Source organism: Primulina eburnea, chromosome 15 (assembly GCF_022965805.1).
Source record: "Primulina eburnea isolate SZY01 chromosome 15, ASM2296580v1, whole genome shotgun sequence".
In the NCBI taxonomy this organism is placed as follows: domain Eukaryota; kingdom Viridiplantae; phylum Streptophyta; class Magnoliopsida; order Lamiales; family Gesneriaceae; genus Primulina; species Primulina eburnea.
In genome coordinates, this window is record NC_133115.1 from 33,239,014 (window position 1) to 33,266,860 (window position 27,847).

The window sequence follows — 27,847 nt, forward strand, 5'->3', positions numbered from 1 at the left end:
ATCTTTGTTTTTTTTCTCTTTTTAGCTACCCAAAAAAATATCTTGATGTGATTGGTTGTTGTTTATATCTAACACAATTTTTTAATTATGTCTATTATTGCTATGATTATCTTAGAAATTTGGGATTCATTTGTAAATTAAATAAGCATGCAGATCGTATATGTTGCAATTGTATAATTCGTCATTCATTTTATTAACAAAACTAGCCAAATTGATCATTCCTTAACCTTCAAAAGATCATATGTAACTGGAGGCTATACACCATCTTGGGGTGCTCAGTAGACAGTAACTTGTACAATACTTATGACGGTAATTTAATACAACTACTTATCAAAAAAATTCAGAAGAGCAAAAGTATGTAGTATCAGCATCAGTTTTTTTTCACATTTTGTTCCTCACTGTGGCTTTCTTCCGAATAATCTTCAGATTCTGGTGATTCTGTTTTGTGATTTACATATGGATCGAGGAAGGGGTCAGCGTAATTTGATGCGTGAAAATCTATGAACGGGCCGGAAAGTTGTAGGAATTTTGTTACAAGTTAGATAGAACTACAGATGATATCCAACAAAATCAGATGAACACGTTATGAACAATAATGCAGTTTCTTTTCATTTACAATGTTTATATTCGTTATTTATTCGGGAAAGAACAGATCATTTTGTCTCACAACCTCTGCACAAGATTAATCCCACCCCCTGGCTCATTGATCCGATAAAATCCCGACACCAATCTGATACCCCAAAATGCCAATAAATTTGATCGTAGTTTGCACAGTATTACATCCATCCGGTAGACTCGATCAAACCCATCATTTTTGTTTTCATTCCATCAACTCCAACGAGTTCAGAGTATCTTGTTTTCAAAATTCCAAACTTTTAAGATACCCCATTGTGCCAGGAGACTACAATATCGTTAAGCCCCAACTTCAACTCCTCCCAATGCAAATCCCCAAATTCCACCCAACCATCAAACAACTTCAACTCCACCAACCATAATTCTAGAGACACCTCCCAAATCTCCACAGTTAAAATTACCCTTCCCTTAACCAACCCAATCCTGCCAGCCTTCCCTCTCTGTATTCTGTATCCTAATTCCTCCCCAATCTTCATCACCTTCTCTTCAATCTCCCCTGCTTCCATCCCACAAGTAAATCTCATCTCTTTCCTATTCGCCTCGGCCTCAAAAATCCCAGATAAATCCAGCCCAGAAGACATCGTAATTATGTGAAAAGCATTCACTTTCGACAGGGGTTTGAATTCTTTTTGTTCAAGAAACTCGGGTCCCAGATTTCGCTCTGTCTCTGAGCCGAGATTGGGGAGTGAAAATGACTTCTTGAACCAAGAAAGATTGGTTAATTCGTCAAGGCTCAGTCTTGTCTTTGGATTTGGGTCCATGAGCTTATAAATTATACTCTTGGCTGATTTCGAAATCCAGTCTGGAATCTGGAATTCACGACGATGCATCGCACGGTACATGTTCGGTAAATTGCTGTCGTCAAAAGGGAGGCTGCCCACGAGAAAAACATATAAAAGAACTCCACACGACCATGCATCCGCCTTTTCCCCGTTGTATCCTTTATGGTAAACCACTTCGGGTGCGGTGTATGCCGGAGTGCCGCAGGCTGTGTAGATCAATCCGTCTCTTTTTTGTTCAGAAAGAGCAGACAGCCCGAAATCCGTGATCTTTAACGCCCCTTTGTGATCCAAAAGGAGATTTTGCGGTTTTATGTCGCGGTGGACGACCTCGTTTTGGTGACAGAAGCGGAGGGCGGAGATCAGTTGTTGAAAGTATCTGCGTGCACTGGACTCAGAAAAGCGGCGACGGCGGCTGAGTTTGGCGAAGAGCTCGCCACCGGGGGCGAGTTCCATGACGAGGTAAATTTTGGATTTGGTAGCCAGCACTTCGTGAAGTTTGAGGATGTTCGGATGGTGGTGGAGGCGGCGCATGGCGGAGACTTCGCGGAGTATCCGGGGTTCCATCGCGGCGTCGACAGTCGCAGCTTTGTCGATGACTTTTATAGCGACTTCTACGGTATTGTCTTCTAGAGATCGGCCTTTGTATACTTTGGCGAAGCTGCCACGGCCGAGGAGAGAACCCAGTTGGTATTTTTCCAGGATGATTGAACTACTGCCACCGCCAGAGCTCGTGGTTCGCCTTATGTTGACGGTGGCGGAACGAGGTTGTGGTGATGGGGGATTTTGGGTGGGCATGGGACCGAGTTGGAGGAAGTGGGGAACTGGGGATACCTGACGGTGTCTGCGGGACGAAAGTGCTTGTTAGTGTCGAGTGACACAGGTTTTATATTGTAAAAGAGTTTTTATAATACTGAACATTTTATTTTATTTTATTTATTAATTAATAATAATAATATTATTATTTAATTAATATTATTATTATTATTATTATTATTATTATTATTATTATTATTATTATTATTATTATTATTATTATTATTATTCAATGTCACTATCGACATTACAAATGCGTCCTAATTTTTGCTATTTTATGATTGTTGGCTCAGTGGAAACTAACTATCAATTCTATTTTTTTACTACTATTATATTATATATTGAAGATGTCTCGTGACACAGTTCATAAATTTATAAATGTGAAATAAGTCGATTCAATTTATATTTGTATTAAAAAATAATAATTTAAATATAAAAATAATAATTTTCATACATTGAGTTAGAGACACATTTTACAAAATTGAAACTTTTTTAGATTCAAATTTATATCTTTAAACAAATCTCCTAAATGATCTTGTTTTACCATGAATTTGAAATTTACTATTCTCAATTTTTACCATTTATTTAGTTTTTAATTTTTGGCAAAAACTTGTGTGTGACGGTCTCACGGGTCGAATTTGTGAGACGGATCTGTTATTTGGTTCATCCATGAAAAAATATTATTTTTTATGCTAAGAGTATTACTTTTTATTGTGAATATCGGTAGGATCGATCCGTCTCACATATTAAGATCCGTGCGACAATCTCACATGAGACTCACTCTTTTTTTTTTGTATGTTTAAATATCATTTTGTCGATCATAATGAAACGAGTGATCTTGTCATAAATATTTAAAATATACACTAGTAGAAAAATCAGATTTTACTTCGGCAGACGTTACTTCGGCAATAATAAATTATGAAGTAATACATTACCAGTAACTTCAATAATAACATAAGCGAAGTAAAATAATATATTTTACTTCGGATGTTTAAAAACACGGGCTTCACTGTATTTTTTTATTATATTTTACTTCGGCATATCAATGTTGATGAAGTAAAAAATAAGGAAAATAAGTTCATACCAAAGTAAAAAGATGAATCGATAAATTTAATTAAAAATATGTCCACACAGTACTAATCACTATCTATTCCTCTCCATTTGCTGTCTAGGGTTTTTTCTCCTCCGTGGCTACTCAAATGGCGGATGATGTGCACTATTCGTCAGCCGGTGGGGAATCGAAAACTTATCAAATGGCGGATGATGTGCCCCCATATCTGTTCCCACGCGATTCCCTCTGCACGCGAAGAAGAGATGGGTGAGTCGACGCTGCTTCCGGATCTCGCCACTGAAATCATCATCCCCCTCTGCGCGGTCGTGGGAATCGTCTTCGCCCTCTTCCAATGGCTGCTGGTTTCGAAGGTGAAGCTTTCAGCTGATAAATCTAGCTCCGGCGACGGCAAGAATGGGTTCAGCGAATCTCTCATAGTGTGTATGAGTTCCTTCATTTGCGATCTATGTGTTGCGTCTTGCTATGTATGGTCTGACTCGCATTGTTTTTTATTCGATCTGAGTGTCTGTTTGTATTTCAGCTAGATCTGTACAATTTAAGCCATTTAATTGAATTGTGGACGCCACACACGTCATTTTTTGGGTTGAATCGTTTATCGGATGACTCATTTTCGGTCTTTATTCGGAGTTTCGTGGATCAATTAATCTGTTGAATGATCTCGGAGTTCATGCTTTGATTCCATGTGAATTTGTGTAGGCTTGTTTGATTGCTGGTGTTGTATTTAGTTATTGCTGTTTTGGGACTCTTTTAAGCTTAATTTATTTCCTCAAGATTTACCCATTAAATCGTCTGATTTACGATGATAATGGTTCTGCTTTAATTCTTATGCAGATTTAACAATTGTTTTGTCGGAGACGAGTGTGAATCCCTTGTAGGAGATATATTATATCTAGGAATTGAAATGATAGACTTGAGTGACGATGAATTAGTTGTATTATTTTTGGGAGATGCAAATCCTACGAGATGGCCAAAAAGAAGTTGAGGGTGTTGGAGGCTCCTAATGTTCTCACTGTTGCTCTGAAAAGATTTCACGTATCTAGGAACAAAATATGTACTTAATTTGTTTTTTTAGGGGTAAATGGTTGCTTACATCTGTCGTTGTTGCCATTGCAGTCAGGTCCATATGGGAAGCTGAATAAAGTAGTCAAGTTCCCTGAGTTTTGAATTTAGCTCCATATATGAGTGGAACTAGTGACAAATCCCCAATTTATCGGCTTTATGGGGTAGTAGTTCACTTGGATTCTATGAATGCCACATTTTCTGGTCACTATGTGTGTTACCTAAAGAATAATGGGGGAAGGTGGTTCAAAGCTGATGACATGACAGTGAGTTCTTCCTAAAAAGTTCTAAACATTTTTCACTGTATTGCAGCATCTGTTTTCTGGTTGCTCGGTTATATATCAATATTTTATCAAGGAATTTTATATTTTTCCTTCTGAGCCCCTGAATTGAGCCAATATGTTAGAATTTAACTGATTTTACTTTGAACAATAAGTTGTGTTAGTGGGCAATTGGCAGGCTTTATGATTTAGTTCCATTTCCCCCTGAGGAACCATCCTTGTTTTCCAACCATTTCCACTACAAACCCATCAAATTTAAATAAAACGGAAGACTCTTGGCCCTGTGAAGGGTAAGTAAAAATATGGTTCTGAAATCTCGGTACACCTGCGACCTGTTGCTACTAGTGCTTATACTGTGACTCCACCTATGCAATACGGAGAAATCTATTGATATTTAATCCTGCTGTTTATACCATTATTTTAGTTGTTTGCTTCATATGTATATTCTGATGGCTAAAACTAGGCCTGGTTTAGAAAAATATCTGCCTTGGAACTTAAACAACCAAAGAGCTGATTAACTTTCCTGTAGATGATGATGTATCGATTCTGTTTAAATGTATGCGAGAAACATAAATCCCATTGGCAAGAACATAACCCGCTAGACTTTTTAGGTGGATGTGCTCAGAGCAGTTTGACTTTCGTCATTTCCTATTCGACGGAGAGATTTTTTTCTCCAAACTTTCCGTCCTGTTTTGCCTTTCTGCTATATTTTCGTAGTTCTTTATACCATGTGTCTTTTTTAGAGAGTCTTTATATCATGGCTTTGAGACACCGAATTATTTACATTGCAATTATGATTCATGTTTATTATGGTTATAGGTCCAAACAGTGGGACATGAAAAGGTTTTTTCGACAGCTGCATACATGCTTTTTTATGCGAGGTAAGATGTCTAAGACACTAAACATTTGGTTAATCTCTATGTTGCATCGGTCTTCCCCCTAATTGGATCAAATTCCTTGCTAGATGCTCTCCTCGTTTTCCGAAACTGAGAAAGAGTGCAATGCTTTGATCCGTAAAAGGGCCCTTGAACTTGTTTATCTTCTGATAAATGAAAATAACGTGAAGTCTTTGACTAAGGAGCTCGTTGACTATCTAGAAGTATGTGATCCAGAATTTAAGGGAGAGCTCTCCACCAAAATTTGCTCCATTGTTGAGAAGTGAGTTAAATTGATAAAAAATGCTATAAATTTGTTTTCCTTGCATTTGTCACATTTGAGTTTATTAAACGTTTGATGATGTGTTAGGTGCGTTTTATGACATTTTCGTTTGTTTTTAGTTTGATTGGTTTATGACATTTTTGTTTGTTTTTAGTTTGATTGGTTGTGTGATTCCTGGGACTAGTAAAATAAATATTTATAAGATTAAAAGCTCGTCGATCAATGCATGAGTGGAGTTGTGCAGGGCGAATGAATTATTCTGGGGATGAAAAATCCATTTTTGTAAGAATTACACATCATGTGGTTGCACATTCACTATCGAGTTCATGGAGGATTTTTTTTTTGAAGGAATTCAAAGTTCCCTTCTACTTGGATTCTGCATAAAATACAGGTTTTCGATATAAATGAATTGTTAGTCTTATCGAATTAATGTAAAGTTTGCCATTTTCAAAGAATGTACTTGGTGGTATATTGATATTGCTATTTATGCAAATTAGTATTTGGATTGTTTTTGCATAAACATGGTCATAAACTACAGTTACAATCATAGCTCTGGACTCTGGTAAAATACCTGGCAGAAAAGAGTTTGCTGTTTGATTCCTTCGCGTATGTTATTAAGAAAATGTTTTAGTGGATACAGAAAACTCGTTTGCCTAAAATTAGGTTCAGGCGAGGCACACTGATGAAAACTTTGGGTCATACTCATCATCCCCAGTCTATAGGGGATACTTTTTTCTAGTTATGCTGCGAACTGTCAAGATACTCTTAAACACGTCAGCTTGAATCTTAGAAATATTTACAAACAGTATAAACATTTGGGAAATGTGTCTACAAATTACAATGTTAACTATGTCTATACAGCATTCTGATAAAATCTTGTGCAAAAATGATCCTTGGGTGGAGATCAGATTTTGCTGTTTTATTGTTGAGATAATTGCTTGAGATGAATTGTTGTCATTGTGATATATTTTATATTAGTGATAAAAAAAAGGAGAATCTAATGTATTTTCTTTTTCAAATTTCAGTTTGCACGATGCATCAAGAACCAATATTACACCCAATCTCAATATGACGAGGTCAGAAGTGAATGGAGTGAATTTGTTTACTCCTATGTAGGTGCTTAAATGGATGGTGTATGTTGGGATAAATATTTTGTTTGTCATTGTGGATTTTTGGATATACTTTTGGTTTTGTTGATACATTTTTGTGTTATTTGTGGATTGATGAATATGTAATTGTGGATTCGTGGATATTCATCATTTTTAGATGGATAATTTATGAATTTAATTATATTAGTGTATTAAGTCATATATTGCGAAGTCTTTCTTTAACAATTACTTCATCAAAATAAAAAATAATGAAGTGTAACAGGTAAATTACTTCATTATTTGCAAATTGTGAAGTAACATAATATAAAACACTTCAACAAATAGGATAAATGTTGAAGTTATAAATTATATTTACTTCAACAAATAGGATAAATTGTGAAGTTGTTTGTGACTATTACTTCACCAAAATACATAACTACGAAGTCTTTCAGATGAATTACTTCGTCACTCAATGTAAATTGTAAAGTAAAATATTATAAACTACTTCGCTAAATAATAATTAAGACGGAGTTATATATAATATATTACTTCATTATTTACAATAATCGATGAAGTAAAACACATTTTTTACTTCGGCACCGGTCCAATTCTGGACCGGTAGACTTCAGTATTTTCAATCATACAACTTCGGTTATTATGCGAAGTAAAAAGTACATCTATTACTTCACGTCCATATACTTCGGTACTTAACTACCTTATTACTTCATTGAATACGCGAAGTAAAAAGCGATTTTTCTACTAGTGATATATATTAACCAACATCGTTTTTCAAATGATCTAAAACCACAAACATGAAACATGCATATCGATTTCTCCGATTTTAAACTATTTAGAAATCTTAATCTTATGAAATCAATTCTTCTAATTTGTTTCCATAAACTTTGACACCCTTCCCATTGTTAAATGAAGATTTCCATTAGACTTACTTTCACTGTCTTATAATTATTTATTATTATGGGATCGATTGCATAAGAGGTTGAGCCACAGGTTAATTTCTAGACAATGCTTAAATCTGACATATAATATGGCTGGAAAATTATAACCCAATAAGTAGAGATAGTTGTCCTATGAGTTGTTAGTGCTTGGACTCTTCTTGCTTTAGGTATAAATTAAAACATAAATGTCAAAAAGTACTGCGCCAATTTGTGGTAATTATGCATGCTACGACAATAATTTGATTTTTTAGAAAAAAATTCATATATTAAGTCGTTGATCAGAGTCATAATTTTCGAATCATCCCAACTAAATATTTATAAATATAAATATTCGAAATATTAATATAATGTGAAATGAATTTAAAAATTGATTATCGACTGATATTAATGAGTCAGCAAATTGATGTTATTCTTTAATATGAATAGAAATAGCCGTTGAACAATAATGATATACTCCTTAATTGTGGAAATATTCTTTAATTAACTACAATATCCGTTGACCATGTGTTTGGAGCTCCTCCATTCATATCCAGTTATTTATGGTCAAATGGCTTGGCTTTTTCGTGACAAGGAACAACCAATATTGCTCTAGCTGTTTCATGCACACAATGCGGAAACCTTTCTCTCAAAAGTGGTTTGGACCTCGAAATTCAAATGTAGATTAATTCTACAGTTGATAAGGGGGAAAAAAGAAGATGTCGATTAAAATTGCGAAATATTGAAAGTTACAAAATTAATCTTGAACTTTGACAATATAAACGATTAAAATTGCAAATTGACAAACTTAATCGACAAAAAATGTAGTTTTCTCAAAAGTAATACATTAGTCTTTTTTATCAAGGGTTTCTTTAATACATTAGTATGAGATACCTTACCTTATATTGGTAATCATTAGTGTCAGAATCGTATAGATTTGACAAAGCGAAAGGGACGGTTTGGCGTGTCAGAAAAGCAGAATATGAACAATCATCTTGTCATAATTAGTAATTTGGCAGTAAAAACAAAGTCATCATTGACTTTCTTTCTATAAATACTAGGTTTATTTGAACATTAAAAAATTCATTCATTCACATCTATATCTCCCACATCATTTATTCTCTGGAGTAGACACCATATATACAGCATCTCTCTATGTTACATGGCTTTTTTTTCATTCACCTGCTGACTTTAGTATCTGAGTGGCCACGTCGGACATCCCTCTGACGCTCATTCACATTGTTATCTTCGTATTTGCAAGACAACACCAGTTTTTCTCGAGAAAAAAACCTTCAGTTTAAACGCATATCCTGTGCTCTCCATTTCCCGTCATTTTCATAACTCGACTCAATGAAACTACCCACGCAAGTCGCATCAATATATATGATTGGTTTTTTTTTTTTGTACTTGGAAGAAAATGGATTAGAATTATAACTATTAAATCATTATATATTACCGCATTTTTCTCAACTCGAAAGCATTTCAATTGCTGATAAAGGATTCTGATATCTGAAACCATAATATAAGTGGTATATATCTCCTAATAATTTATAGTATCTTTCTATTGATTAAAATGTTGGATTTGTTTTATTATTTTAATTTTCCATGTTTGGAGGTGAATGAATAAAAAAAGAAAGCATGCGATTAAAGCCGTTCAATGTTGTGCCACAAAAATAGTGAAAACGTTGTTTAAAAAACAAAAGGGAAAACATATTGATTGATGTGGACTGCCAATTGTACCATAGAGTATTGGATTTTAGAAAATAAAAAATATATTGGACTGACTTGGGACACATAGGGTCTGTTTGGATACGTCACGTTAGTTTTAAAAAAAATGTGATTTTGGGTTGAATTGGAGAATATAAAGTTTATTTACTCACATTTTCAGAATCAATATTTTATATTATAGATATAATTTCATGTCAAAATACACTAAATCTATTCAGAACGTGTGTTCGATTTAGAGAGATCAAAATGAGTCAGATTCATCGGATTAACTCGACTTGTCATGGTAGAAAGTAGAAACGCTGGTTGAGTTCATATTTAATAATCCAGTAGAAGTAAGCTAAAATGGCTTAATTTTAGCTTAATATGTTTGGGTTATGGGTTATAAAGAGGGGAGTTGGCCCACCATTTATTAAAAAAATTTGAAAAAATAAATTTTTTTCCTCCATTATATATAATTGAGGTTACCATTATTTCGGTCCAGTTTTGATTCAAATTATTAACCATTCTTTTTTCAAACATTGATCTTCGTTAATTTGATTTGTTTCTACGTTTATATTTTATTTATATATATGATTATGTTTCTTGTAAGACAGTTTCATATAACTATTTCGTGAGGCGTACCAGCCTAATCCATATTTAATTACTTTTAGCGATGTAATAATTTTGAGTGAGTCTCATGTGAGACCGTCTCACGGATCTTAATTTGTGAGACGGGTCAACCCTACCCATATTCACAATAAAAAGTAATACTCTTAGCATAAAAAATAATACTTTTTCATGGATAACCCAAATAAGAGACCAGTCTCACAAATATGACTCGTGAGACCGTCTCACACAAGTTTTTGTCAATAATTTTTCATGAATTGGGTTGGACTAGATATTCGTCTCACAAAATTGACACGTAAAATGTTCTCATAAAAGTTTTTTATGTGTGTATAATATATATCCAAAATCTTGAGGGATCTCAAAATTTGTATAATCACCATTAGGAGATATTATTTCGAATCATTAGATTTTCCCATCACTTTCTCGACCATAGTTTATTGCGAATTATTATGATTATTAAACTATCGTCATCAAGTAATCATTTATGTGCTATTTACATCCAATTAAATGGTTCTTGTTTGAATCATATATATATATATATATATATATATATATATATATATATATATATATATATATATATATATATATATATGTTGTTGACATTTTTGGCTCGATCGATCAATTTAACCACATATACCTATCAATTTTTTATTTAATTATTTCCATTAAACTATTAAGATTTGATTCATGCATGGGGATAGATCTTGGACATGAAGTGGTTTGGATACATTCGCCCAAATATCTCACTCGATTAACCACATGGGCGGATCTAGGATGTGGACACTGGGGGGCCATTTAATTTATTTTGTGACGGTTTTGTGAACAAAACCGTCGCTATATGGCGACGTTTTGCGACGGTTTTAGTTACACCCGTTGCTAAAAAATTTTTTTAAAATTTTTTGGGGGGCCGCTTAGTTTATGTTGCAACGGTTTTCTCAATAACCGTCGCTATATGGCGACGGTTTTTGCAACAACCGTCGCTAAAAAATTTTTTTAAAATTTTTTGGGGGGGCCGTAGCCTCCGTTCGCCCTACACTAAATCCGCCCCTGATTAACCACTACTTTTTTCGAGCATTTATATATCCTTTTCTAGCTCAATCAATATGATTGTGTATTGAAGAACAGATATTAATTTGATTCCCGGATCCAATTCGATGGTTAATCGGACAAATTTTCCGTGGAGATGCAAATTTTCGTAACCGAAAAGCTCTTTCTAAGTGAATATCAAGCTAGCTAGTACCACATAACTAGCTTTGTATAAACTCTAAATTTTTAATAAAATAAGGTTCCGCAAAATCAGATATGTGAGACCCCGGGACTAAAATAGCTTTGATGGCATTTTGGTAAATAAGTTGAAAAATATTCAATTTATTTTGATGGCATTTTCGTAGATAAGTTGAAAAATAATGAATTAATTTTAAGGTCAAAATGGTAAATAGTGACAAATCTTTTTCATATGAAGCCCAAATGATTTGAGATTTGGATATGACGTAGAAAACTCAAAGATATAGAAGTTTCATGTTTTGAGTTTTGAAAAATTTGATCGTTTGACTGATCTGAAGGGATATACCGAAGTTAAAATGTTAAATAATATATATTATATTATATTATATTATATTATTATTAATATAATATAATAATATAATATAATATTAAAAAATTTAATTAAAAAAAAAGATAAACATGATCGAATGAATCAAGAATTCATTCGAATGTTTTTAACCGAGGAGAGAGAAAGAAATGATATAAGGTTTTTGATTTTTTCTTTTTGATCGTGCGACTTATCGGTTTATCCAATCGACGAATCGACTTCAGATCTGGGATCGTTGACACGAGGTCTTCGATTTGAGGTATAAATTTTATAATTTTGGTGATGTTTGAAATTCGTCGATTTTTGGAATAAATCCGATAAATTGTTAAATCATACAGAAACTGAAGATTGTTGAGTAGTGTATGATTTTAACGGAGTAGAGAAGATTATAGTGATGTTGTTTTGAATTATTCCTAATTTATTATAATTGAGAAATTTTAATCGTAGGGCTGAGATGGAATAATTATTTATCAGTTATTATTAATTCTGATAAATATATACGGTAGAATAACCGACAAGAAACTCGTATTCGAAGTCGGAATTGAATTATGATATGATTTGGATTTGATATGAATTTTTGAAGTTTCAAATGATATTTGAAACTCAAATTAATGATTTTGGAGTATGTTATTGATTGAAATGAATATGTTATTGATGTAGATAGATTATTATACTGCAATCTAAAGCTACATCAACTGGAAACGAAGAATTGAGGTATGTTGCGACCGGGTAACATACGACAGGTATCTGTATTATATGATATATGTCGGTTTGATTGGATTGATTGGATTGGAATACGTGTCTATGTGTCTATTTGATGATTTGATGTGGCATACATGACATTGAGATTTGAGTATCGATGTACAAAATAAATGTTTTGTTAACACACATCATTTTATGCATACATCGATACACGACATGCACGTTGAGCTATTATCCTTGGATACCCTGATATGATTGGATTGGATTCCGGGGTTTGTGAACACAACCGCTATGCCGGTATTATATGACCCGTAAAGCATAGACAATTGTGGCCCCATATGATTGGATATGAGATGTGGGATTGACGACGCTTCGTCGACGTTGTCATATGTGTATTCCCATATCGGCCGGTGTGCCAGCTCGAGCATTGATTTGATTTGATAGCGATTCGATTGATTCTGACATGTGCTCAGTGGATGGGCATTTGACCTGATACCTCCACGACATACATGCATTGCATACCATATATCATTGTTTAGATATCTGTGGTATATATGATTGGTTGTTCCATACGGAGCTTTGCTCACCCCCAAGGGGGGCTGTTGTTGTCTTTGTGTGTGGACAATGGCAGGTACTCCAGGATATCAGGAGGCCAGGGAGGGCACTTCTGGAGGAAGCCACAGCTTGGGCTGAGGTTTATGTTTATGTCTTGTTCCCAGTATATATATGTATATATATCTATATACCGGGGCATGTCCCGAGGATATGAGTTGTTTGTATGTGATTGGTTTTGATTTCGTGTGGGCGTGTTTTATGATTTGAATTTAGATACTATTTTTGGTATTTAAATATCAGAAGAGATATTTTGGGCCCGTCGTAAAAGAAATTTTAAACTCGTTTTCCGCTGTGATTACTTAACCCTAATCAAATTGTGTTGTAATAACGATTAAGAGCTAAGGGCCCCACAAGACAACCCTATTAAATTGTTGTTTGTCCTTTCCTTATCTTGCTAGAAATGGAAATGGACAATATTCTAAAATTAGTTTGCGATTTTGATATTCTAAATTGTGAAAATTCAGTTTTAGCCTGTTATCTTTGTTTTTTTGACAATTTTAATCTTTTTTTCCGACATAGTATTGACGTGTGCAGTGTCACATTAGAACTCCTGATGAAAATGGCTAAAATTACCGAAAAATTGGAAGATGTATGACCAAAAATGAAGTTCAATAATATAATTTACCAAAATCGCTAAACTACAATATCAAAAATGCATTTTTCCCATTAAATGATCATTATTTCCTTGTATAGCTAGATTGCTCTGCAAAATGAAACGATCCATACTGCCATGCTCCGAACCCAAACGTGCGCCGCGCAATCAGTGGTCCATGCAGCAACTACTCTATAATCAGCATCGCTCTATAAAAATAATTGACTCATAAAGAGTAAATTGTATCTCAATATAAATAGGAAGAAAACTTGTCTACTAAAAGGGCTTGTTTGTAGTACAGCTTTATAAGATCGGGATAAACGAGCACAAAATATTATACATGCTTTTCTATCCGAACAAAATATGCTACATACCACAAAATCGTCCTAATTAATATTCACAATCCACAGTTTTGAGATTTGTTGGACAGTTTTTAATACATCGAGGCCGTGTTACATTTGGGCTGGGTTGAGCCCAGTTAGCCTATATAGTGGTGTCTTGCTCAAAAGGCCCATATCGGTCTAGAGAAAAGCGCCCGGATCATCTTCGGACTCGGACAGATGAAGAGATCTGGAGCCTGAGGCTACCGAGGGAGAACTAGCGCGCGTAAAGAAAGTACTCTTAACATTCATGGTTATGCAACAACCAGAGAAGTTGATTAGATCAACAAATACTCATACAAGCTCGGGCTCCCAGCCTAGCCCGAACTGAGTAAGAATGTAACATCTCAAATTCGACGACTGTCCTTACCGTATCAAGACGAGTTTTTCCAACGTGTTTATATCCTCATTCACACGCACCCTAAGAAACTTCTCAGAGGTCACCCACCCCGAAATGGCCTCACCCCATAACCGCTGCCCGAGCACAAGCATGCGTAAGGCCAAGGGAAAATTTGGATGAATAATTGGGTAATTTTTTTTAATTAATTACACTTAATTAAAAATTCTAGGAGAGGACGGCTCTAGGTTTGGTGCATATAAATTACCTAAATTATAGGAGCAGCTAGTTAAAAAATGTAAAGATTGAAGCCCCTATATCAAATAGTTAATGATAGGGGGGAATTGGGAAAGCCCCTTAAAATTCTTATAATTAAATATATACTTTATTATTTATTTAATATTTTAAAATGAAACTGGTGCTAGGAGATAAATAGTTTTGTTATGTCACTCATGACCTTTGGAGGCATAATTTCAGATCATATAGCGACTATTATCTATAGCTTTTGATACAGTATCTAGATTAAGTTGATTGGTAGTTTGGATTATTGGTAGATTTCAAGCGTTTATACATAGTCAGTGCTAGCTATGGTTTGTTCTTTGTAGTCAAGGATGGCGGGTGATGAAACAAATGAAAGAAAGGAGATGCCTAACAGTAGTAGTGCTGTTCAATCTTTTTGGCCAAAATATTTGAAACATGGCTATCACTGCTTGATTTCACATGCCACGCACTTGTTTCTACTCCCTTTACTTGGGATTTTTTCGGTTCGTCTTTCCACAGCAATGGCCAAGGGTTTAATCCTGACATGGGATCGACTAAAATCCGATATTAATGTATCGGTCTTCGTCTGTTCTTCGCTGATGGTTTCTTTAATCACACTTTACTTCATGACTAGGTTGAGAAAAGTGTACCTAGTCGATTTTGCGTGTTACAAGCCCAATCCTGAGCTTATGTGTACCAGAGAACTGCTTACAAGAACATTTGGTGTTGTAAACCATTACACACCTGAGAACTTAGCTTTTCTAAAGAAAATCGTGGAGAGGTCAGGTTTGGGACAGAAGACATATTTCCCAGAAGCGCTTTTCAACATGCCTCCGAATATATGCATGTCCGAGGCAAGAAAAGAAGCAGAGATTGTTATGTTCGGGGCTATTGATGATTTGTTAGCGAAAACCAGTGTAAAAGCCAAAGATATCGGGATTCTTGTGGTGAATTGCAGCTTGTTTAACCCAACACCATCTCTTTCTTCGGTGGTTGTGAACCATTATAAGCTTAGAGGTAACATTTTGAGCTACAATCTCAGTGGAATGGGGTGCGGAGCAGGGTTGATTTCTATCGATCTTGCCAAACAACTTTTGCAGGTTTGTAATTTTTTGTCACGACCCTTTTATATCTTATTAAGCGGAATACGATTAAATACACTCGGTATAAAATAATAGTGACTTCTAATTAAAACGTCGGATCTTACCATTATTTGTGCGTCTACCCCATGATCACCTTCTACTATCAGTTTTAACATTCTCAAATGTAATTTAAGCACTGAATGTGCAGCAAATTGTGCATATTTCACGTTTAAAAGGATATGACCACAACGATTCTATTACTGCAAAAGATGATTCATCGTGCAATATTTTTTATAATTCATTTATTTTATATTTAAATTAAGATAAAAATATAATTATAAGAAATAGTGAGGAACTGCACTGTAATCGATTGATGCTTCTTTAATTATATATATGTTTTGTATCAATGCAACAGGTTCACGCCAATTCCTATGCCTTAATAGTGAGCACGGAGAACATAACCCTAAATTGGTATAATGGCAACGATCGTTCGATGCTCATCTCTAACTGCATCTTTCGAATGGGAGGAGCTGCCATTCTCCTCTCCAACAAACAATCGGAAAAAAGTCGTGCAAAGTACCAGCTCATGCATACCATCCGAACCCACCAAGGCCCCGATCATAAAAGCTACAGCTCCGTATTTCAGAAAGAGGATGACATGGAAAAAGTAGGCGTCGCGCTTTCGAAAGACCTAATGGTCGTGGCAGGTGAGGCCCTAAAATCAAACATCATGGAGTTAGGACCATCGATCCTCCCCATGTCGGAACAGATACTGTTTCTTGCCTCATTAGTTGCAAGAAAAGTATTCAAGATGAAAGTCAAGCCTTATGTTCCTGATTTCAAACTCGCTGTCGAGCATTTCTGCGTTCACGCTGGTGGAAGAGCAGTGCTAGATGCAGTCGAAAAGAATCTTGAGTTGAGTGGATGGCATATGGAGCCATCGAGGATGACACTTTACAGGTTCGGTAACACATCTAGCAGCACGCTGTGGTACGAGTTGGCCTATTTGGAGGCGAAGGGGCGGATTAGCGAGGGTGATAAGACGTGGCAAATCGCGTTCGGATCTGGATTCAAGTGTAACAGCACGATATGGAGAGCGTTGAGGCGGATTGAACCGGCTAAGGAGAAGAATCCCTGGACTGATGAGATCAACGAGTTCCCTATTGAAGTGCCAAAAGTGACAATTATTAATGGCTCTTGAATTAAAGTCATTTTTCCAATGAAAAATGTGGCGGATTTCCATGCATGCTTTAATTGTAGCACTGAAATAAATAAATAGAAGACGATGGATGAGTGTCACGGAAAAAACCTTGCACGAGATCTCCAGATTTGCCTTCAGTTGAACCTCACTTTTCTGTGTTGTGTTTCTCTCAAACTTTTCTGTGTTGTGGGGCGGTAGGTTGGACGGGAGAATCGATTTTGTGAACGCCCCTCTGTCGCACTCTGTCCGGTTCTTTTTTTAAAAAAAAAACTAAAAAAACGTTTAGCGACGGTTTTTAATACTCCGTCGCCAACAGTGGCGACGGAGTATTAAAAACCGTCGCTAAACGTTTTTTTAGTTTTTTTTAAAAAAAAGAAAATGCACACGTGGGCGCCAGCTCAGCTGTCGCCCACAGAACGCTCACCAAGGGGTGAGCAGCGTAACATTTTCGATATATATATATATATATATATATATATATATATATATGATCAATTAAAATACATTTGGTAGTTTATTAAAATTAACTCATACATGGCGACTTCAACAGATTTTTCTATACTACATCCAGAGAAATATCGTTCTAAATTGTTGTATCATTTCCATGTGAGTCCTACAATGCATTTATCGGTTATGAAAATAACCGATTCATTATTTTATATATAGTTAAATAATGAAATTGTTTTTATATTTATTTTAAATATGTTAACCATTTTATATGGTTATTATTTTATATAGAATACTCAATTTTTTTAAGTCCGATCTTTTTTATTAAATTCAATTAGATATACATTTTTATTTTTAAAATTTTTAATTACTTTTTTAAAAATATTTATTTATTTTTAAAAATATGTACTATGATAAATTATCATGTTATTTGTGTTAAAATATTATAATTATTAATTACTATAAATATATCTCAAGAAATAAATTATTTACTCAAATATAACATATTTAAAACATATTTATAAATATATAATAAAATAATATTATTTTTCTTTATCAATAAATAAATATTATATATTAATACAATTACAACTCAATTAAATCATATATAAAGCTAGATATACTTTAATATATTGATAAAACATAATACAATAAATATTTATCGCCTAGACTATGAGGTATTGTTGTCAGACGATCGAAGCAATTTTAATCATCATTTTAGTTTTATTGAAATATGATATTGATCTGATAAGAATTTGCAAAATGTGTTAGGTTAAGCACGCATGAGTGAAAGTAGTACTGAGATATGTGATCTCCTGAAAAGTTTATGTGTGTCAAGCTGCTGACGTTACACCGCTTGATATGGTTGGCTAGGTGGTCTTTAAAAGAGTTATGTCAGATCTTAATGGATAATATTGTCTCTGTTAGAGACATGATCGGTAGTAGAAAAGGGTAAAACCGATCTATATGGGATAGTAGACAGCACCAGCAGATAGACATGTACCTCTCTGAACACGTTAACATAACAGTTTAACACATTAGCACACAAGTAGGTGTATTATGCACTATCACGAGCATAAGGAATTAGAGTTGCGCCTTAGCTAAAAGCTATAGCTTTTGACCTACTAGTAAATGTTTGATCCTAATAATTAGTATCAGAACAAGATCATGAGTTCAAGTCTCGAAAAAGCATATTTATATGCTTAATGTTGGGTTAAACTTGCATGAGTTAAAATAATATTGGGATGGATTACCTCCCGAGAAGTTCTCGTTCGTCAAGCTGCTGACGTTGCTCTACTTGATATGGTTGGTTAGGTGAGCCAAAAAGAGTAACGCTAGATCTTAATGCGTAATAATGTCTCTGCTTGAGACATGACCGATGATAAGAACATGACAGCACTATCTTTATGGGATATGAGACAGCACCAACAGATAAACACGAATCTCTCTGGACTTATGGCCCGACAACCTGACCCATTAGCACTTATGTAGGCGCTGTCGTGAACATAAGAAATAAATTTGTGTTTTAGCTAATAACTATAATTTTTGATCTAATGATAAGCTTTTGATCATAAAAATGTAACATAAAAGCTTTAAATCTTAGAAAAACAAATCTTCTATATAAAATTCTCGCATGTGGTTTCCAGAGCACTAACACAGCGCCACATGAATCACGTGAACTCGTTGTCCCGATTTTGTTTTTTATTTTGCTTAAATAGATTTTATTGTGTACAATATTATAGTCATTGTTCTCATCACATTATCCATATATAAGAGTATCAGCGCGAAAAAAATAATATTCGATAAATTTAGTGGTTTCCGTAAAAAAAAGATCAAAACCAAAACCAAAATAAATATAAAAGACTTGATGAAAATCAAACTTTGACAAGTTACATGACTAAATTAAATTCAAAATAGATTAACTTACATGACTAAAATTATATTTCTCCTTGTTTAAAAAAAATTTGTTTCAAGTCAATGGGAAAATACACGAAAAAAAGTATTGCACGATTTCGTGCTCATGATATTTCTGATCTACTTTTCCAATTGTTGAACAATACATATCTATACGTTTGGTAAAGCAAATTGCGTGAGGTGGGACAATGTTGGTTAGGTTAGGTGTCATTATAATTGTGCTTTTAAAATTGATCATCTATCTTATAATATTAGATCTTTTATGGTGGCCATTAGTCATACCAAACAATACTTCGAGATGGGAAGCAGTTTATTTTCAGAATGGGTCTCATGTGAGACCGTCTCACGGATCCTAATATCTGAGACCGTCTCACGGATCCTAATATGTGAGACGGGTCAACCTTACTCATATTCACAATAAAAATTAATATTTTTAACATAAAAAATAATATTTTTTCATGGACAACCCAAATAAGAGATTTGTCTCACAAATACGATCCGTGAGACCATCTCATACAAGTTTTTGTCTTAATTTCAATAAGCTTATTTTTATTTTTGTTTATATTTATTTTCTCAAAAGAGCCGCTTTATTTTTTACTGTTTTTTTTATTTTTATACAAAGTTTTTATAAAATATTCTCACGATTCAATTTTATTAGACATGTTTATAATAAAAACATGTTTCATCCTATATGACCATTACCGATCACTAGACTCTTAATATACTAAAAATTAATTTGCAAACAAAAATAATGATTAAAATAAAGAATTCTCAACATTATTGTAATATTATTATTTTGTCTCCATTGAATTTGTATCTATACATGTTGATATCTTTAGTCGTTTTCAGTTTGCTTCTACCAACTGGATTTGCTTGTATAAGTTCTATTAGAGTAAATTTGATCTTGTAATCAGTTGTGTAGTAAAAGCCCTTTTCCTCAGGGATTACATATTATGTCATATCATAACTGAATCCTGAATAATTGTTGATGTCCTTCAAATTTCAATATTTACTCACGCAATTAAGCGCTCACTGCTTTATCCAAAAATATAGTTGATAATAATGGTACAATTTAAATCTTTTAAATTATACAATAACTCAAGTGCACCATGTATGTTTTGATTACTCTCTTGACATGGATAGTCATTGACATCTGTTAGTTATCTCACATCGCTTGGATAAAATATCTGGAAGTTGCATATATAGAATTAGACAATACTCCCCTCTTGAGCTAGCTTTTATCGTTGAGTTAGGTCCAAGTCAAAATCTTAATATAGTATCAGAGCTCAGGTTCTACCGTTATATGTTGGACTTTGGGTCATTTGTAAATTTCACGTTTCAAATGTTCATTCCTGCGCGTGAGGGTCGGTTGGATAAAATTTCTAAGACTTGCATATATGAGCTTGGACAATCCTCTCTCCTTGAGCTAACAAATAAAAAAAGTATAATTCAATTGTATTTTAGTCCATTAATCATATAAGTGCATGATATCTCGATAAAGGACGTGGGTTCCGAGACTCCGATCCATAAGCATATATTATTGTCAAAAATTTAACTTATTTCGATGAATAAATTATAAAGTATAGCAATAACACTTTCACGTTTCATAAATAATTAAATTTCACGATAAAAAGAAAAGTTGGTTGGGTATCATTTATGGAGAAAGTTATAAGATATATATTATATTATTATTATTAATTAAAAAATATAGCAATATTGGGTATAATAATAATAATAATAATAATAATAATAATAATAATAAATGTGTCATAAAATTGTGGATTAATAATAATAATAATAATAATAATAATAATAATAATAATAATAATAAATGTGTCATAAAATTGTGGATTGGGACAAGATACCTGTTATTCTTAAGACCACAATCTGATACATAATATGCCACATACGTGATTGATCGTCAATTAATAGTGAATGCCCCCTTCGATTAAAAAATATATAGCTTCTCAATAAATAAATAATTAAATTATCCATTCACTAAACGTAACAAAGTTTTTCACATATTATTTTTTTAAGAAAACGACCTATATAGGACTGTGTTGCATTAAATAAATCTTTGACTTTCATTCTAGAATAATATAAATTAAATATTTCACGTTAAAACTTAATACTAATTTACGATTTCAGTTGAAAATCATATGGTCGGTTCTTCTTGCGTGTTGCAATTAAATTATCATTTTTTCAGTTTTATAATGGAAATCTGGGGCGTTTTAATATCATCTTTTTTCTTAAAATTTTAATTTATAGATTTTTTTTAAAAAAAACTATTTTCTACTCCATTTTTTTCGAGATCACGTGAGTCAAGAACCACTAAAATATTATTATGGATACAGATTATTTTGTTTTGCTTTCACCCAAAAATCCACGGGTTTGAAATAAACCGTCCGAGACAATATGTCACTAAACATAAAAAATTTTGTGAGACGATCTCATGCGTCAATCTTGTGAGACATATCTTAATTTGAGTTACTCATGAAAGAGTATTATTTTTTATGTCAAAAATATTATTTTGTTTATAAATATGAGCGAGATTGATCTATCACACAGATAACTATTTGCTAAAAGTCAATTTTTGAACACATGTCGACTTTGCTTCGACGTAGACACGTTTCTCCCTAATTAATTACATCTTTAAGGCAAAGTAGAAATCATTTTTAAAAATAATAATAATAAGAATAAAAAAAGACAATCTTTACACTGACTTACGAACTTTTTACACGCATGACGTGATTAGGAAAAAATTTCCAAAATTCTTTATTAAGAGTTTAAAACAAAACAAAAAGTAATTAAGCTTCGTATTTCTTTTAATTTAGAAAAAAAAATAATAATAATTGGAGGAAAAGCCTGGTAGATCGCAAAAGACTCTCTATTGGATTATTTTAAAGTAAATCCTCTACGACAAACTCATCATGAACTATAAAATATAACCGTCCTGTGTTTATTAATTTTTATAATCGTAATTAGGGATGTCAATGAGTTCGGGTTACCCAAACCCACAATGGACCCGCCTCAGACGGCATACAAAATGGATCATGGTCTCGCGGGTTTATCCGACCCCATTTCGTATTCGGGGTGGTGTAAGTCCGAAAAATATTTAACTGGAGTGGGACGAGTAATAGGTCAAAGTTTTCTTCATGGAGCGGGTCTTGGGTTTAGTAATACCCGCCTCATATTCACCACATTGACATCTCTAATCGTAACACTCCGGTAAAAAATTAAAGTTGAAAAAATAATACAAGTTAGTGGATTAAGTTCGAATATTGATCGATAACATGATAAAAAAAAATAAGAACGTGGAAGTTGTGGAACAAAAAATTCCCATTAAATTGATATGTCATCGAATAAATTACAAATTACAAGGTACGTACATAAAAGTCTTCTAAAATTAAATTTAATACTCATCCTTGACACATTGCTTGGCCATGATACACTTTAAAGTGTTACTTTTGCATGAAAACTAAGAAAAACATTCGACTTTCCTCATGTTTAATTATGTGTTTAGCTCAAAATAATACAGATTGCTCTTCTAATCTTCCATAATATTAAAACCCCCGACCATTGCAATATCATTTGATCGTAAACGAGAATAACTGACTATAGATATAAGTATAAAATTTTCATATATATAATCTATGATTCGAAAAATTGCATTATGTTATCTGTTTTGTTTTTTAACGTGCAAAATTGTAGGGAAACCGCTGTTTTTTAGATTTATATTATATACGAAATAATCAAGAATATGGTAGTCTAAAAATATTATAAGTATGCAAATTAAAGCAAATCGAAACGTGGTTATTCTATTAATTGTTCTTTGGTTTATATATTCTGCATGCTACTGTTGTGAAAATATGAAAACCAAAAGGCAATCCTATTTATATTTCTGATTCGTAGAAAGGATCACATCGGATTCTTATATATGACCGGTGCCTTAGACGTATAGTGAGTTGGTAAAGTACTTTGAGATGATATGAGTTGATACTATGTGACGTCATATGATCGATTCTAGTGTAGAATATATTTTTCACTGAAATATTGTGGGTATGCTCTGGGGGTCGATATTTGTCGTCATCTATTTTGGGTCTCTACTTACTCGTGTATATCTCTCGACTTATCTTTTCGTCTTGGTCAATGGGCCTCTGACTCATGTAGGAAGGTTTACCACTATCAGTAAACTTTTATTTAAATCGTGCATATCTCTTAATATTTTCATCGAATCGATGATATTAAAAAAAATCATTAATTGACAACTCAGTATTTCGCTCCAATATATAATTACTTAATAATAATAATAATAAAAGATAATTATTATATATACATTTTTATTTGAATGAAAAAAAAATTCTGATTTGAAATCTAAAAAAAAGTTAAAATATAGGAAATCATGATAAGTTATATATAATTTTTTAAAATAATATTAACTTAACAATGTGATATTTGAAAATAAATTAAACAATTTTACATATTCAATATAAAGGAAAATCATTTAAGCACATGTTATATAAAGTTTAGTTGATTGGAAAAAAAACGAAGAAACAATCCGATATCGAGTTGAAGAATCTCTATTGATTGACAAAAAAACTGAATCATAATACAAAATTATTATAAAATTAAAAAATGATAGAATATATTTACGTTATAAGAAGAACATGCATTGCAGTTGCATAAAAAAACTAAGCAAATTTTGTCAATAAAATATCACACATCCTAATGAATTTAAAATATGAATTTTTTGGAAAAAATTATCGCTAATTAAGTATTATTTAAAATTATTGTGAAATGAAGTAATATAAATCATTATAATCAGTTAATTACACAAATCAAAAAAATTATGATAAATAATATACATTAAATATATTTTATTTTAAATGACACTATATTTCAATTGACTTAAATTTAAAAGAACAATATTAGATATTGAATTCATTAACATTTTAAAAATAATACACAAAGCAATGCACATTAGATTAGCACTAATATTCTTTCGTCCATTTTAATTGTTTGTGAAATCGAAGTACATTAATTTATTTGACTCGAAAAAATTTAACATATGATGAAAATAATGATCATTTATAAAAAAAAAAAATTTATCTACTTGATAGTTCGTTATTGTATAAAAAAAATTATCTACTTGCATAGTTCATTATTATAGTAAAAAATTTATCAAACTTCAATCTTGAATCGTATCTATATATCAGACTGTTTAACGCAATGTGAATGGAAAATAATAATAAAATAATTAAGCTGGAAACCTGAACAGCTAGCCACATGCAAAGGCGTGGCAAAACAGAAATAAACCTGGCAAGTGTGGACCAAACCAACCAATGAAATCTACATAAAAATAACAATGATAAAATCACTCCACACGAAATCCTGCTATTTCCCCGTCTGGCAAATTCAATGCCACTCCGCGATTACAATTAAAAGGTTCGTTGGGGTGGTTGCATCCATTCCAACACATTACACACACTTCCGCCCTTTAAATATTAACATATTTCCCATCCATTTTTACATCACAAGCTGTTTCTCTCCTCTCCATCATTCCGGGAAATCTCCCACCGGTTTTCAGGGTTTGCCTTAGCCAAAGATTTCGTTTTGATTAGTGGGGTTGTTCCTACGATTTGTTTAGGAAGATGGGGAATGAAGAGATCATGAACAAAAATGCCGAGACCGGAAAGATTTTGATCGACTGTACAAGTGAGAAAAAAGAGCGTAATAGTTTACCCAACTTTGTTCAATCTGTTAGGCTGAAATATGTGAAACTTGGCTATCACTACCTGATATCACATGCCATGTACTTGTTTCTATTCCCTTTACTCGGGCTTTCCTCGGTTCATCTCTCCAGTGTAACGGTCGATGATTTGGTCCTTTTATGGTATCAACTGATCGAATTCAATCTTGTCTCGGTCTTCGTATGTTCTTCGCTCATGGTTTTTTTAACCACTCTTTACTTCATGACTAGGCCAAGAAAAGTGTACCTAGTAGACTTCGCATGTTACAAGCCCGATTCTAAGTTTATTTGTAGCAAAGAACTGTTTATGGAAAGATCAATCGAAGCAAATACTTTTACACCTGAAAATTTAGCTTTTCAAAAGAAAATCTTGGAAAGGTCGGGTTTGGGACAGAAGACGTATTTCCCGGAAGCCATTTTAAGTGTGCCTGCGAACCCATGCATGTCAGAGGCAAGAAAAGAAGCGGAGATGATTATGTTCGGGGCGATTGATGAATTGCTAGCGAAAACCGGTGTAAAAGCTAAAGATATCGGGATTCTTGTGGTGAATTGCAGCTTGTTTAACCCAACACCATCTCTTTCTGCAATGATCGTGAACCATTACAAGCTTAGAGGGAATATTTTGAGCTATAATCTTGGTGGAATGGGGTGCAGTGCTGGTTTGATATCTATTGATCTTGCAAAGCAACTTCTGCAGGTTAGTTTTTTGTTTAATTACCCTTGTCAAATTGGACTTCATCTTACTGTTTTCGAAATATCCTTGTGTACGTTTAGTTTATTCACAAGTTATTTTGACTTTTTTTCCCTAGATGACCGTCCTAGGATTTAGTTTGTTGATTTGATCGGGAAAAAAATAGAAGTATTTGAACAAGATTGGTTGAATAAGGACTAAATTTAAAGTTTCAGATAATTTTGCCAAAGAAATTTGTGCTCTACCTCTAGAACACCTAAAACAGCCAATGTTTAATACCTCTAAAGGCAAGTTGGGCACAGCCTGCAAATCATGCGTTCTCCAGTCTCCACCATATGAAGGATGTAGATGCAAGGGTCTATGACATCAATTATTGGCATGAACAACTACCAATTGTCAAAGCTAAAATATTCGTATTAAATGCAAAAGTTGTACGATTGCTATATATTCTCGTTTTAGAAGGGAATACAAATGGAAAAGCTCCTTTGTTACTCTTCATTTTTGTGCTAAACATTTACTCTCACCGAATAATTTATTTCAAACAATCTTAATTCATTCGACTCCTTAAAATTCATTTACCGGAGTTATCGTTTGTCGGGAACCAGAAGGTTACTACACATTAAGTTTTGGTAGATGACCAAATCACGTGTCACACATTGGAAAAAAATCTTACCAAGCCTAACGCCTGAATTTTGTATCAATCTGACAGGTTCACCCCAACTCATATGCCTTGGTAGTGAGCATGGAGAACATAACGCTGAATTGGTATTGTGGCAACAATCGGTCAATGCTCGTCTCCAACTGCATCTTCCGAATGGGTGGAGCCGCCATCCTCCTATCCAACAAGCCATCCGATAAACATCGTGCAAAGTATCAACTCATACACACCGTCCGGACCCACAAAGGTGCGGATGATAAGAGCTATAGCTGCGTATTTCAAGAGGAGGACGACAAGAAAGTAATAGGGGTCGCACTTTCCAAAGACTTGATGTCCGTGGCAGGAGAGGCGCTGAAGACAAACATCACCACTTTAGGTCCATTAGTCCTCCCCATGTCCGAACAATTACTATTCTTTGTCACACTAGTTGCAAGAAAAGTATTGAAGATGAAAATTAAGCCCTATATTCCGGATTTCAAGCTTGCTTTTGAGCATTTTTGCATTCATGCCGGTGGAAGAGCGGTGTTGGATGAGATTGAAAAGAATCTCGAGTTGAGCGAATGGCATATGGAGCCATCAAGGATGACTCTTTATAGGTTCGGTAACACATCCAGCAGTTCATTATGGTATGAGTTGGCATATTCTGAGGCCAAGGGGCGGATCAGGAAGGGCGACAGGACGTGGCAAATCGCATTTGGCTCTGGATTCAAGTGCAACAGTGCAGTTTGGAAGGCGTTGAGACGGATTGAACCGGCTAAGGAGAAGAACCCTTGGATGGATGAGGTTGATGAGTTCCCTGTTGAGGTGCCAAAAGTCGCACATATTGGTTGATCTTTGAGATAGGACGTGTTTTTATTGAAAATTGTGAAGGATTTGTGTGATATAATGATTGCATTTTAGAAATTATTATAGATACCATTCCAATTAAGGAAGTATTCATTAGGAGTCCAAAAAGAAGAAGGGAAATGTCTTCATGAGCACCAAATGTAGGAGGAGGTTCAATTGACTCATTGTAGATTGAGTTTTCTCACATGCATAATCATCCACTAAACAAACTGTTTTAAGATAACCTTCAATCCCATACCCGGTACCCCTTAGGGTTCGAGTTCAAAGATTTTGTACAAAACTTGAGCATCTTTGTTTCAAGCTATTAGAGCTCGATCAACTACATAGTCTAAATCATGTTACACTTTACTCAAACAAACCGTTTGAACGAATTTTAAAAAATTAAACGCACCAAACATTATATATAAACAAAATACAATAAACCACGTACAAAACATTTGATTCATCTATTTTTTCTTTCAAAAACATATATCAAGCACGACGAACGATCAAATTTTTTTTAAAAAATAAATATACAGCGAAAAGTTTTTTCTATGATTTATTGTGTGTATATATTGTATGGTGAGCTTAATTTTTAAAAATTCGTTCAAATGAGATTTTTGTGAGCAAAATATAACACGATTTGA

The 27,847-nt window shown here is 33.7% G+C and overlaps 3 protein-coding genes and 1 long non-coding RNA gene across 4 annotated transcripts; 3 read left to right on the plus strand and 1 right to left on the minus strand.

The window, feature by feature from the left end:
- Positions 1-215: 215 nt before the first annotated feature.
- Positions 216-2,274, minus strand: LOC140815004 (CBL-interacting serine/threonine-protein kinase 7-like). The gene has a single exon (XM_073174098.1). The coding sequence runs from the start codon at positions 2,208-2,210 to the stop codon at positions 876-878; it is 1,335 nt and encodes a 444-aa protein (XP_073030199.1). The 5' UTR covers positions 2,211-2,274; the 3' UTR covers positions 216-875.
- Positions 2,275-3,279: 1,005 nt separating this feature from the next.
- LOC140814114 (uncharacterized) lies at positions 3,280-7,106 on the plus strand. The gene is made up of 5 exons (XR_012114071.1): positions 3,280-3,720; positions 4,414-4,625; positions 5,460-5,521; positions 5,605-5,798; positions 6,824-7,106. It is a non-coding gene; the product is annotated as an uncharacterized lncRNA (long non-coding RNA).
- A 7,775-nt stretch (positions 7,107-14,881) lies between these two features.
- On the plus strand, positions 14,882-16,975 carry LOC140814108 (3-ketoacyl-CoA synthase 20-like). The gene is made up of 2 exons (XM_073172982.1): positions 14,882-15,733; positions 16,131-16,975. The coding sequence occupies exons 1-2, from the start codon at positions 14,984-14,986 to the stop codon at positions 16,914-16,916; spliced, it is 1,536 nt and encodes a 511-aa protein (XP_073029083.1). The 5' UTR covers positions 14,882-14,983; the 3' UTR covers positions 16,917-16,975.
- Positions 16,976-24,722: 7,747 nt separating this feature from the next.
- LOC140814105 (3-ketoacyl-CoA synthase 11-like) lies at positions 24,723-27,405 on the plus strand. The gene is made up of 2 exons (XM_073172979.1): positions 24,723-25,723; positions 26,427-27,405. The coding sequence occupies exons 1-2, from the start codon at positions 24,929-24,931 to the stop codon at positions 27,204-27,206; spliced, it is 1,575 nt and encodes a 524-aa protein (XP_073029080.1). The 5' UTR covers positions 24,723-24,928; the 3' UTR covers positions 27,207-27,405.
- Positions 27,406-27,847: the final 442 nt, after the last annotated feature.